The sequence below is a fragment of the Leptonychotes weddellii genome, chromosome 5 (genome assembly GCF_054177405.1).
Source record: "Leptonychotes weddellii isolate Sample4059 chromosome 5, ASM5417740v2, whole genome shotgun sequence".
NCBI classification, from domain to species: domain Eukaryota; kingdom Metazoa; phylum Chordata; class Mammalia; order Carnivora; family Phocidae; genus Leptonychotes; species Leptonychotes weddellii.
The window spans coordinates 18321943-18335664 of NC_138373.1; the positions used below are offsets into that span (position 1 = coordinate 18321943).

Sequence of the window (13722 nt, forward strand, 5' to 3'; positions counted from 1 at the left end):
GAGGGCGGGTAGGCGGGGCGGGGGGGCAGGGGGAGAGGGAGAGAATCTCAAGCAATCTCCATGCCTAGCGTGAAGCCCGACACGGGGCCCGATCTCACAGTCCTGAGATCATGACCTGAGCCAAAACCAAGAGTCAAGACACTCAACCAACTGAGCCACCCAGGTGCCCCTAAAATAGATCTCTTCAGCTTCCCCCCAAGAGCACCACGCATGAAGAAATATTAATAATCACTTTCAGTTGCTGTCTTTTGCTTGTAAACAACAATTTTCAACTGGCTGGCCAGACAAAAAACACTGTCATTTTAAAGTAAAAATGTCTTGCTCTAACAATTATACTTAATGGTGAGAAGACTCTCAAGGCACAATTTCCTTGAACTTTGCTGATGACCCACATCAAATTCAGATATTCTCTTGGAACAAGGATGCAAATTTCCATCTTAGATATTCTGGTCAGAAAACTGGCCGTTAAGCCAGGATAATCATCTGAGATGCTTGTTAAAAAAAAAAAAAATAGTTCAGTGGGAACCAGAATCTTTGATTAATACACAGAGCCAGGTGGTTCTTATTCTAAAATTTCAAAGCAAATGGTTTTAAATACTTGGGTTTCATGACAGTCCATGTGATATCAGGTCAGTCAAACTTAAAAACTTTAACAATGTGAATTCTCTAATATCATCCCCATTTTTGGAGAGAACGATTACATTTACTGCTCTCTGGACTCCTTAACTAGACCCAAGGCCTGGCAAATTTTTTTTCTGCGAACCTGGGAAGGTTCAGACAGTAACTATCTCAGGCTCTGTGGGCCACAAGGTCTCAGTGTCTCTATGCAACTCTGTTGTAGCAAAAAAGCTCCACAGAATAATACATTAACAAAAGAGCATGCCTGTGTACCAATAAAACTTTATTTACAAAACCAGGCAGCTGGCCAAATTTGGTCAACAGGCCCTAGTTTGCCAATGCCTGATTTAGACAACCATGTGCGTTTGTGTGGGTTTGGCAAACTTCTTAACCAGGACGAAGTAGCTCTTTTTTTTTTTTTGGTAAGATAGATAGAGATAGATTGATTTAGAGAACAGGCACACATGTGTGCACATGTGAACACACGAGGGGGTGGGAGAGGGAGGGGGAAAGAATCCCAAGCAGACTCTGTGCTGAGCACAGAGCCTGACATGGGGCTCAATCTCACCACCCTGAGATCATGACCTGAGCCAAAATCAAGAGTTGGACTGAGCCACCCAGGTACTCCTGGAAGAAGTATCTCTTGCTTTTAGCCAGTCAGAACAGGAGATCCCATTATTTAGAAACTTATCTCCTCACTGGCCTAATCTGTATGTCTAGTATGCAAAGGGCAAGAGTCACTTCCCTTCACTGGTAAGATCACAATATCTCAGTGTACTTGAGTATTCTTTCACCACTCTACTATTGTCTCCGGGATCACCAGGTCACCAACAAATGGGTTCTAAGGTACTCACCTGCAGTGGTAACTGACAAGGGAACTCCTTCTAGAAACATAGAGAGATTGCTAACAATCCCAAGGACTCCAAGTGCAACCTACATCCTAGCTGAGAGTCCACAGCAATGCCAGGGAGAGCCAAATCGTGTATAGTCCAGCCAGAGTGAAGCAACAGCAGGCCCCAGGCCCTGCCCACAGCCCAGAACACGCGAGCTAACTAACCATCTTAGACCCAGTTGAGCCAGCAACCAACCAAGCTGATTTATAAGAAACCACCGTTAAGGGAAAAGACAGAAAGAAAAAGCAAAATGAAGAGGGTGTGAACAATCAAGGCTCAAAAGAGAATCAAAGGCACAAGCAGAAAAGAGACCCAAAGAAGGAGAAAACATCCAGGCCTGAAATTTCCAGAGGGAATAAAAGCCTGGGGACAGAACGAATAAAGGGAAGAGGGAGCAACTGCAGGGGCAATCAGGGCAATCCTTCTCTCGCCTCGATTTTCTACATTCAAACCAAGACCATCCCTAAGTATGGAGGCGAGAATCACAATTCCAGGTTCCGAAAGCACAGAAGTGACTGTTCCCAGCTGCTCCCGCAGAGCAGTGCGGCTCAGGGTGTCTTTGGCACGTGGTTTCTGATAACCCTCCCCCTTCTACCCAACGATGAAGCTACCTGGGGCTTAAGAGCAACCTCATCTTTATTCTAACCCTCTGTGAAAGAGTTTTGGAAAGCGTCATTTCCTTGCATGGAGAGAGGCCTTCCCCCAAGCAGGAAGATGGGCTGAACCTGCAGGAGGCAAGGCAGCTCTCGGAGAGGAGTGGGTCCTGGGGCCAGCGTGGCTTTCCTGAGGCAACGGAACCGTGCTGCTCCGGGAGAAGACCCAGCAAGCCTGTGGCCCCTGAGCATCAGCTGAATGCTCAGGGCAACGAGAAACCCACCTATTGGGAAGCTGCTGAAAGCGTTTATTGGTGACGGCCCTTTTTGCAGCTCGGGTGTAGTGTGGGGCATGACGTTCTCGAGGAAAGATTTCATGGCTGGCTGATGGAGTGGCTGCTGCTGAGATGGCGGGGTCTGCTGCTTCACCAACAGGCTGGGATCGAGTTGCCGGGACTGCTGCATCATCTGCTGTTGCACGCTAAGAGGTCGACCCTGGAAACAGCGAGATGATTGGGAAACCCGGTGGACAGCAAGGCTTCCCAGACAGCCACATATTCCCCCCCACTGCCGAATTCACCCCCTCCTCCTCGGCAGGAAGGCACATGGTCACCATATACCAGTTAATAGGACTTCTGGGCAAACAGGAGACTTAACAAACCACGTATTTCATTCTATTTTAATAAAGACATCTCGCGTCTCGTTACGATTCCACTGCACTGAGTTCCGGTTAAGGATGTCATCTACCTGCTGGTCTTGCTGCTGCCGGTTCCCAGAAGGCACGCTTCTCTGACTCTGGGCCCTTTGCTGCTGCGCTAACAATCGCTGGAGGGAAGAGGGCGAAAGGCTGTCAGTGTTGCGGCGCCAGAGCGCGAGCTTCAGGCGACTGCAGCGCACGCCCACACCCACGGCGCGGCCTCATCTGGCATCCCCTCTTCCTGGGCCTCCCTGGCCTCCAGCCCTTGTGCAATTCGGTCTCTTGTTCAATCTAAACTTGCACTTCATCAGGGACATTTTCCCCGCTCACCCTCCCCCCGCCCCCCCGCCCCGGCTGGGGGTGCTCTGAGGGTGCTCGCAGAGCATCCTGCCCTTGGAGTTCACCATCTGTCCTCACCGACAGACCGTAAGCTCCCTGGGGGCGACCGCACCGGCTCTGTTTGCTGCGACACTTCCTGCACACGGTAGACACTCAATACGCATACAGTGACTCAGGCTGTTACTCTACTTACCTGTAACTGGGAGATCTGAGAAAGCTGGTTTAGTTGGGATAGCTGGTTCAGCATGGCTACCTGTTGAGGGCCAAAGAGCGGATTCAGGCCACCGTTGTTTGGTGCATACTTCAGCAATGAAACTGGAACCTTAGGATCACAACGGCAAGTTAATAATGTTGATCAAATAGCTCAAAACTAACTAAATGTACAGTGTATTCTGAACTGTCCATAGAGCAATTAAATCTTTGGACTAGTACTTGGAGGGCTGGTTATGTTCTGTCTTCCTTTGCTTTATTATTGTTCATGTACACTTTCCTGGGTTAACTGAAAGGTGATGGGGTGAATCTTAAACCAGTCAATTTACTTTGCTATTGTCCTCCTCCCCTTAAGATGTTTTACGGAAGGTAATGGTAAATTTTAGGTTTCATTTAACTTGGACTCATTTTTTGTACCCTACCCACATCCTTCCGTAAGGACAGCTGATCCTGAATTAGCTGCATCTCAAAGACACAAGGATGAGCAATTAGCCACCTCATTCAAATATCAAGTTTTTCCAGGTCAAGAGAAGAGAGTAGGGCGGGAGTGATTACCTGAGGGGAGAGTAATGGAGGAGGCACTTGAGCACGGAGATTAGGCTGAGATGAACTAAGAGGTTGTGCTGGAGGCTGCTGCATGCCCCGGGGTTGTGCTGCTGTGTTTCCAACACCAAACATACTGGGATTGCCATTCTACAAAACCAAGAAACAGCGACAGAATACCAGTGGGATTCTTTAGGGGCAGACATCGTAATACCACACTGTTTTATTGATTTAAACACAGTAACTACATGTAAGAGAGATTTCATTACTTATACAAATCATCAACAGAGAGCCTAAAATACACACGTGGACTTACCTGTCTAACAGAATTCAAGTTTTGCATACCCAGCCCTGCTATGGAGCCAAGGGCCTGGTTAGGTAGTGCACTATTTGAAGGGGGAAGCTTCATGCTTTGACTGGACATAAACTGCATGTTTTGGGATTCATCTGCTACAATGCCATCCTGAGTGGACAGACAGAAAGATGTGCAACACCAGCCAAGCAAACAAGCAGAAGGGAGAAATCATTGCAGGAACAGAAGAGAAGTCACGTGACATTGCAGCACCAACAGGAAACGGGTAGAAAACAGAAGAGATCAGTGTTAATTCTAGAGTACATAAAAAGAACCAGACACATTTTACGGGATTAAGAAGAAAATACAAATGCAATCCCTATGCTAAACTGAAACATAAAGAGGAGAATGAACTACAAATCCAGTAATAGCACCGGATTACAGTACCTTATATTACATGCCCTAAACAACTAACGAGAAAATTATGCTATTAAGTGTACTGTTTTATCAGCCACAGGGGTAAAACAAAACAAAACAAACAAATGACTTACCTTATCAAAGTAAGGGCTGCGCTCCATGGAAGACTCTTTGGAAATCTGAGGCCGAGAACCAGGGCCTTTCCCGACCGTTCGATTGTAATCACCAATATTTAGGCTATGTTTATCTATCTCCATTCGTTTGTCCTGTAACATTCCTAAGAAATGCAGGAAACTATGTTATCATGTAGGAAGACAATCTCATTGGCTTCAGATAAATTTACAGCAGAAAGCAAAATATTCACTCTCCCTGAGATGACTTCTGCCTTGACAAGAACATGTGAAAAATAGATTCAATAAATCTTGCATTCCTCAGAAGTAAAGTTGGGTTTAGCAGATCCTGTTATTTTACTAAACCAATTAACTTGAAAACAGACCAGTAATAAGATGGTTAAGACTTCTTTGGTCATCTTTAATCTGCTTAATGTAATAATAAAAACATAGTTCCCAGTTACAAATAACAAAAACAGCCAAGACAAATCACCATAAGACAGATGCACACTATGTGCCAGGCACTGTTCGAAATGTGTGTTCGAATTTAATGCTGGTAATGCTACTATTATTACCTCCATTTAGCAGATGAGGTAACTGCAGACCAGACCGGTTCACATTTTCCCCTCTCTCAGGTCTTCCTCTGTCCATTACTCTCATTTTGATTTCTCTGCAACTTTAAACTCCATTTCTTGTCTACCAAACTTATTATTCCTATTTATTTCTTATCTCTAATAATGGTGACTTAACTGACTGCTTTAATGTCTCTCAGCTCCAAATTCACCCTTTCTGACTGCTCAGTGAAAGCACATCTGGACTCTACATTTTTCTTTTGCCACCTGGCACCAAGGCTTTGTCAGTAGAGGGCGCTGGAGGGCTGCTGCAGGAGGAAGCTCAATGTACTCACTTGGCAGCTTCTCCACTGCCCCACTCCCGCTGTATAGGGTGCTCAGCAACACCCCCTGGCCAGGTCTCCCAGCATTCCCACATACCTCCAAACGGTGAGACACCTCTCTATGAACAGCTTTTCCCAGCACCCTAGAGGGCAGATTTCCAGCAAGTTCCACCAGGACAGCGGCACAGCAACTTCTCTGCCATTCAGTGAGCCATGGAAGAGGCAGAGTGTTGTCCTCACAGGAATAGACCCATATTTTGGATATGAATTTCCTTTTCCTGCCTGTAAAGCTTCTGCCATCCATGATCTCGCAGAAGGCCTTATTCTCACAGCACTGCGTCTGATCCAGGAACTCACTCCACAGCAAAAGGAGAACAGTAATGGGATCATGCCCATGGGATCAACTGGTCTGACCACATACATCATCACCCAAAAGCAGCTAGCCAAGCTAATAGGTAGAACTGGTTACAAAGCAAGTCAGGGGACAACATCCTTAAAGAATGGGCACTTGGGTGGCACAGTTGGTTAGGCATCCGACTCTTGGTTTTGGCTCAGGTCATGATCTCAGGTTTGTGAGATCGAGCCCCATGTTGGGTTCTGTGCTCATGTGGAGTCTGCTTGAGTTTTTCTCTCCCCCTGTCCCGCCTCCTGTTTGTGCTCTCTCTCTCTCTCTCAAATAAATCTTAAAAAAAGAGGGAGGTGGGAGAGGCTTCTGTCTCAAAGGACACAGTGTCTCCCACATCACCAGAATAAAGAGGTCTGGGAATCAAATGGTGGGAGTCGGAGTGGCTTTTCTCACCATCATACCTCACAAGTCACTCAGAGAATTCTTGCTTCCTGGTCCGGCAACTCTCCAAGTTTGGAGATCTTAATCCTCAAGAGAGAAAATGCTTCTACCAGGACACACATCAGGCTGCTGAACTGTAGGATGGACACTGCACCTGGACATTCTGCCTTCTTTGTGCCGCTGAAGCACGAGGCAAAAAGGGGCTTGTCTACTGGCTGGAGTGATTGATTCTCATCCCAAGGGGACAGGGGTTTTCTATTACAAAATGAAGGCCACGAGGGCTCTGGAACCCAGGATTCTCCGGGGGGCGGCGAGGGGGGCACTCCTTAGTATTTCCAGGCCCACTAGTAAAGATTAATGTAAAACTACAGCAATCAAGAAAAGGCAGTTGAATAAGGGCTCAGACCCTCTGGGGAACAGAGGTTTGGGTCACTTGACCAGCAGAGGAGCCCAGGATGCTGAGGTGTGGCTGAGAGTGGGGCACTAGGAATGGGTGCTGCAAGAAAGCAGCCATGGACACCAACCACAGCCTGTGATCACGACAGAAATGAGGGCAGGACTCGCTCGGCATGCTCTCTATGGCTCGTTACAGGAGCGTGGTTGTTTGAATAGGCTGACCACTTTCTTCCTTCTCTTTCCCATTTTTATTTTATTCACAAGCTGCTGAAAGTTAACTTTACAACTTAGTCTTTCAGTCTCAATTGTGATGGACTTTGAGCAGTAATAACACAGCCAATGGTAAGTGCAACGACTCTTGGGACTGTATCTGTCTCCTCCGTTTGGTGAGAGGGCAGACTTCCTCACTTGTAGGAAAGAAAGCTGTACTCGCTAAGAAGAGAGACGGAGTCGCTTTGCCACTACAGTGGAACAAAAGTGCAGGCAGAAGATGGGCAGTCAGAGGGTGGGGTGAACTGCACCAATCATCGACCCCACTGCCTCTCAGCTCTCACTGCCCTGAAAAAAAAAAAAACAGATCTGGACCCTTCACATATTTTTCCCTTTGCCAGCTGACGGTAGAGGGTGCAGGAGACACAGCCAGAAGACAGTGTCTCCCAGGTCCAGGTGCTCTCTCCTGCAGCACAGGCAGCTGTCCCAGCCGCAGGCCCTGGCTGGGCTCACTGCTCCCCACAGCAGCCGCTCTGGAGGTTTTGTACCAGAGCTCAAGTGGGACACCGCCCCAGAAGGCGGATCTCCTGCGGTTCCATGCGGTGGCACCACAGTGACGTGTCTGCCATGCAGTGAGCAGAGGGCCAGGTCCAGGAGCCTGGATCTCAGCCCTGGCTCAGATGCCCTCCTCCATGGGCACACCAGCTCTGTCCTAAGGTTAGTGACTTCTCCTTACCTCTGCTACTCTAGCTTCTTTTGTGGTCTCTTTACCTCTTACTAGCCAAACCTTTATTATGCTAATAATTCTTTATACTTATATCAATAAATCTTCCTGTTCAAATCACTGTGTAGTTCGCTCTCCTGACTGGACTCAGACTAACAGAATAACACTACCACCTACTAAAGAGTCCAGGCAAGAAAGCTGGAAATCTCTCCCTCTGCCCCTCCCCCTGCTCCTTCTCTCTCTCAAATAAATAAAATCTTAAAAAAAAAAAAAAAAAGAAGAAAGAAAGAAAAGAAAAAGCTGGAAATCAGCTTTTAACCACACCCACTCCCCTACCTCTATAATGAATTGGTACAGACTGGTTATCAACTTTCGTTGTCCCTCATTTCCACTGAATTAAGAATCTTCCCACCTACTATCTTAGTTTAGAGCTCTGAAATCCTCACTATGTTTAGTATTTTTTTGTCAGTCTTCTGCCACCAATCTTTTCTGTCCTAGGATCTTTTCAACCTATAGCCATATTTTTTTAAAAAACATAAATCCCAATCATGTCATTCTTCTGCTTAAAATTACTTAATCCCGTACTTTCAGAAAGAAGTTCAAACCCCCCCAGCTCCTCATGATTCAGCACCTGCCTCGTTTTCTAGCACCTTTCCCTAGTCAAAGCTTCTCTCCTCACCACACTCCCACCACCACAACCAATTTACATTTCTTCTCCTACTGCATGTAACGTCTTCCATTTCTCCAGCACAGTTCAAGTTGTCTCTGTCATATGATCTGGGCTTTTGCACCTATTGTTTCCTAAATTACTAAGACTCTATCACCCAACCTGAGTAACTCCTCCTTGACAGGACTACATCTGAGGCAATCAAAGACTAAAATCACCATGACCTTAGATCTGCACAGTGATTTGTACTTCGAAGGCAGTCCACTCATACACCACCACACTCTAGTGTACGCTGAGAGCGCAGGAATGCTGTGATAGGAACCCAGATCTCCCCTCTCCTGGTCCAGGTCAGTGCTCACTTAGAACCATCACGTCACAGATACATTTGTCCATCCATGAGGAATACGAACCCCAACTGATTTAACTTTTCCTTACCTCCGGAAAGATCCATCTTATTGCTCTGTACATTTTCTTCTGGTGAGTCTCTCTGAAGTAAGAAAACACAGCGTGTTAGCAGTCCTTAATTTATCAATGAAAATAAATTAAAAATGAACAATTTTACTTTATTTCATTATCTGTCAAAAATCAAGTGGGCTGCAAAACTCTTTTCACTGCCTAACAAAGAAAACGTTTTAAAAATAAGATATAAGATCAATGTTTTTAGCTAAAATTATAAAAATAAAGCTTCATGGTCAATTTTGCTCTAACCTCCAGCATATTCATAAGGATTGAAAGATAATAATTTGTTAAGAACATAAAAAACTGAACTTAGGGTAAATTTACAGACCACCATTAAAAGGGGAGGGGGCTGCTAGGAAAAATACACTTACCGAAAAACTGATATTTGAAAACTGCTTAACGAATGGATTTATCCATGCTTCTTCTTGTTTGTTTCCACCTTTCATGGTTCCCTTTGCAAAACAAAAGAGTAGAAAGCTGCCGTGGCCACCTCTATTTATCTGGGTACAGTGATGGATTAATAAAACTTCAAGACAATTCCCAACTCTCATTTTTAGCCAATTAATTTCTCCTCCAACCAACTCTTAGTGGAGTTGTTAACAATTACAAATCAACTTATTTGATTTTCAACTTCCTTTGCTCCAGTCCTCTGGTATAGCTGTAACGTACAGAGAAATCTCTAAAGGCAAGCAGTCAGAAGGAAAAGACGGAAGCAAAGGGTGGAGAACTGTTCATCACGATTTCCAGTTTACAAATGGACTGTGTTCTAAGAGCTTAATTATAATCTGGATTTGTGGGGTTCTGACACCACACTAAAGTAAAAGCGGTTGTTAGGTTCCACAGGTTAGCTCAAAGAAACCAACATAACCGGTAATTTAATTATGCTATGTGCACTGTACTGAAAAGGCACCGCATGTTTCCAAATGAAAAGCTATTTTAAAATTTTAATTCGTGTTGCCGAGAACACAGTACCCCAGCGGCAGCTGAGGCTGGGGATCCTCCAACCCCCCGCCTTGGTGCCAGCTGCCATGGCTGGCTGGGCATGGGCAGTACAGAAACGACTTTGAGACACTCTTTGAGGGAATATGGTCCATGACGACGAGCCTGGCTGACAGGGAGGCTGGACACCGCAGGGACCAAGGTCTCGAGACCCGTGAATATGAAGACCACGGGGCCAGCCATTCTCGGTCTGTCGCCTGAATTCCCCTTTTCCGTTGCTACCGCCTGTTCCTTCCGACCGTGGGACAGAACAGAGCTTCACACTACCCCCTCCCACCCCCCAAAGTGCAGGTCTCTGAAGCAAGCACCTAACCCTTGCAAGGTTTCTGAAGTCCTCCTTGATTCCTCTGGCCCCCACCCCCGCCCTTATGCCTATATGGCTGCCAAGGCCTTCTGTCCCTTCTATTCTGAAATGCCCCTCCGATCAGTCCCTTGCACTACATATCCACTCTGGCTTCCCAATTCAGGCCCTCACTTCTCACCAGAAGCTTCCTGACTGAGATCCCCCAACTCTGGTGTCTCCCCTGTGCCAATTATCTTTCATAGGATCACTGGTTAGTGATCCTAGTGAAAGTAACTTAAAAAACCCAACTCATGTTGCCTTCTATGAAATTTCATTGGCTCCATATTTTATACAGAATAAAGTTCAAATTATCTTTGGCATGGTATTGAAAAGACTCTACTATCTGCCATTAATCTAACTATTGAGCCAGATCTCGTGACCTCTTTCCAGAAATTCTACACTTTAGTATATCAGGCTACTATTTTCCCTGGCACATCCCACCCGCAGGCATCTTCCAAACTCAAGTGGCTACTCCTCAGCGCTCTCCTACAGCCCCACACTACACTCTGAGCTCCTCGAGGATACAGCTCATTTCCTAGTGTTTTTGAACCCCCAGCACCAAGCACAGTACCTGGCACACAGCAGAGGCTAAATAAATGTTTGCAGTTGCTTTCTAAAAGATTTTTACTAGCAGAAACAAAGGAGAAAGAGTAAAAAGGCTACACACCCTTTCCCTTCTCCTTTTTTTGCCACTCAGACCCTGTAAGGAAAGACAAAGTCACAAAACAGCATGGTCCAGTGGGAAGAACACAGATTTTGGAATCGGAAGACCTAAACTTGAGTCCTTGCTCTGTCACTTACTAGTTACGCATCTTTGGGCAAGTCACCTCCGGTCTCAATTTCCTCATCGGTATTCTATCTCAGAAGGTCATGAGGACCAAATGGCTTATGTAAAATATGGGAAAGCACTTCATAAGCTTTATGGAGAGGCAATAGGCAAATTCATCCAAATGAAACATCTTTTTAAATGAAAATGGTAGGTCCTAGACTGAGAATCCCCGGATTAAAAGGGAGGGATCCTGGTGGGCAGCTAGTGGAACTCCTGGATATTTGACCTCTAAGGTCTGGGGACGGGGGTGGGGGTGGGGTGGAGATGGACCGGTTCTCAAATAGGGTGGGGTGGGGAGAACCACCTAGGGGCCTGGGAACGTATTTTGAAAATGGTCCCCAAGAGAATCTGACACCAGCATCCAGTACCACCTCTTAAGAACCAGTGATCTGCGTCAGTGCTTCTCAGCTCTGGCTCTACATCAGAGACATTTGGGGTCCAATTTCCAAAACTATAGTAGGCCTGGGGTACAGGAAGCTGTACTTGCAACAAATGCCATAGGATTCTGATGTACCAACAGGTTTGGGAATAAGATTTGTCCACATACAAGAGAAAAATCAAACTCTGCTCATTCCTAGGGATTTTTGTCATAGGACCTTTCGGGGGGGGGGGCAGGGAAGGGCTACAGATGGGGGATGAAAAAGGAAGATGGTGATTCTTGGGTAAAGGGGGGGTCGGGGACTGCAGGTGAGTTGGAACGAGAGATGAACTGGCAGTGGGATGGAAAGAGTCAACAAGGAGATTTGCCCTTCTCTTCACCCCCACCACCGCAGGCACCACCCCGGGGTGAAGAGTGTCCCAGCCAGCACTGGTGGAGGGGGAGGAAGAGAGAAATCCCAAGTTGTAGCAGTGGGGAGAAAGGAAGTTCCTGCGGTCTTACGGTTGTCTAGGTGGCTGCCCATACAAGAGGCTATAACTAAGCTGGGGGCTGCCTGGACTGTACTGACTGCCATAAATAGGCAGGAAGAATGTTAATTTTCTGAGGGTAAACTATCTTTGGAATAAAGTTTCAAGGGCTTTGCCCTTGAAATGTTTACCTTCGATGACATTTTCTTTGTATATGGTGGCCAATTTAAAGATGAGTTAAGCTCTTGAGATGAATTACTATTCCACATTCCAATCTCTACATCCTCTTCCTCTTCCCAGCCAGTGGGGCGATTTCCAGGCAATGGCATATCATCACCACACCAGCCATCTTGCATAGATTTTGGCCCTGATCGTGGATTTGTGATATAAAGAGAAACATGCTTTAATCAAACAATTCTTTCTGGAGGATGAGCACTCATTAAGGGGGCGGGGTGGGCGTGGGACCCTAAAAAAACCCCTATTTCCCTTCCCAAATCTGCATGGTAGGAATGCATGCTTTATACTGAGTTGAAGGTTCCACTGAGCAAGATTTTTTTTTTTTAAAGTAATCTCTATACCCAACATGGGCCCTGAACCCACGACCCTGAGATCAAGAGTCGCTTGCTCAACAACTGAGCCAGCCAGGCACGCCTAAGCAAGAAATTATTTTAAATTAAAAATTTCAGAGGCGCCTGGGTGGCTCGGTGAGGTAAGTGTCCGACTCTTGATCTCAGCTCAGGTCTTGATCTTAGGTCATGAGTTCAAGCCCTGCACTGGGCTCCACACTGGGTGTGGAGCCTACTTAAAAAAAATAAAATAAAATCAATGAAATATCTCCCATGCTTTTTACAAACAGAAGGCTCCTAACATGGAACAATGGTGGCCTTCTTGTTCATACTCATTTAACAATCTGCATGGCAACACACAAGGCAAAGAGGAATGAGGAAATTTCAAAGAATTCATTTTGATATATATTTTCAAAGAGAATAGCCACAAAGTACTGCAAGTCATAAGCAGAAAGTATCTCAACTCTAGACTCAGCCTTTGGAATTCCTATCGGGTACCCCACAAACAACTTATGGGATAGTGACAACGTTCATCCAAATGCTGAATCAGGTCCCTCCTGAACTTTGTTCATTTTCTGTATAATATTCGGGGAGTAATCTGGAACCTGAGCCAGACAGTTTGGGTATGTGTCCACACGATTATATATCCAGTCTCTCAGGTTGGATAACATGAAAGTTGCTTGAATAGGTAATCTTATTTGGTAAAATAATAACTTAGATTTGGTGAAGTACATGCAAATCCTTATTAGTTAACACAGTTCTAAGACATGAAAATTCAGAAAGCTAAAAGAGCAAACCAAGTTACAAATTCAAAGAGGCAAATAGTGAAATCATCTAGTATGATGATACACAGATACATTTATCAATGATATGAGCATTATCCGATTATTTAATTATAGACAATGAGAGACCACCACTGCGACAAAATAGCTACCAGGAATTATCAATAACTTACCAGATTTGCTTAATGCTTGAGGACCAACAGAGCTGGAGCCCCACGTGGATGTGTTGGATGCCGTAGCAATGGGCTCCCCCCAGCTGGGACCACTGTCTATGGGTTTACCCCATGCTGAAGTACCATTATCCACAGTTGTGGCTGGAGTAGAAGGCTCCCCCCAGGGCTCACCCCAGCCTTTAGAAAGTGTGGGAAAAGAAGTCATCAGCACATGGTAGGGTGGTGCGGTGGAATAAGGGGCAATAAGGAATACTTAGGGAAAAGACGAAGACCTTCACATTCACAGATCGAATAATGATGCTGCGATGGGCAAAAATAATGGCATCTGTTTTAT

The 13722-nt window shown here is 45.7% G+C and overlaps 1 protein-coding gene across 10 annotated transcripts in view; it reads right to left on the reverse strand.

Moving 5' to 3' along the window:
* Nucleotides 1-13722, reverse strand: part of TNRC6A (trinucleotide repeat containing adaptor 6A) — a 102059-nt gene that overhangs the window by 21018 nt on the left and 67319 nt on the right. For 7 of the 10 annotated variants that reach the window (XM_081819823.1, XM_081819818.1, XM_081819824.1 and 4 more), the window contains 10 exons: nt 13389-13565; nt 12059-12234; nt 10860-10892; nt 9222-9302; nt 8827-8878; nt 4737-4879; nt 3906-4043; nt 3334-3462; nt 2852-2929; nt 2389-2599 (listed from right to left, as the gene is read on the reverse strand). In XM_081819823.1, coding sequence (XP_081675949.1) covers nt 2389-2599; nt 2852-2929; nt 3334-3462; nt 3906-4043; nt 4737-4879; nt 8827-8878; nt 9222-9302; nt 10860-10892; nt 12059-12234; nt 13389-13565 — 1218 coding nt within the window. The remainder of the gene's footprint in view (nt 1-2388; nt 2600-2851; nt 2930-3333; nt 3463-3905; nt 4044-4736; nt 4880-8826; nt 8879-9221; nt 9303-10859; nt 10893-12058; nt 12235-13388; nt 13566-13722) is intronic. The other 3 variants (XM_081819826.1, XM_081819822.1, XM_081819819.1) reach the window with 2 other exon arrangements.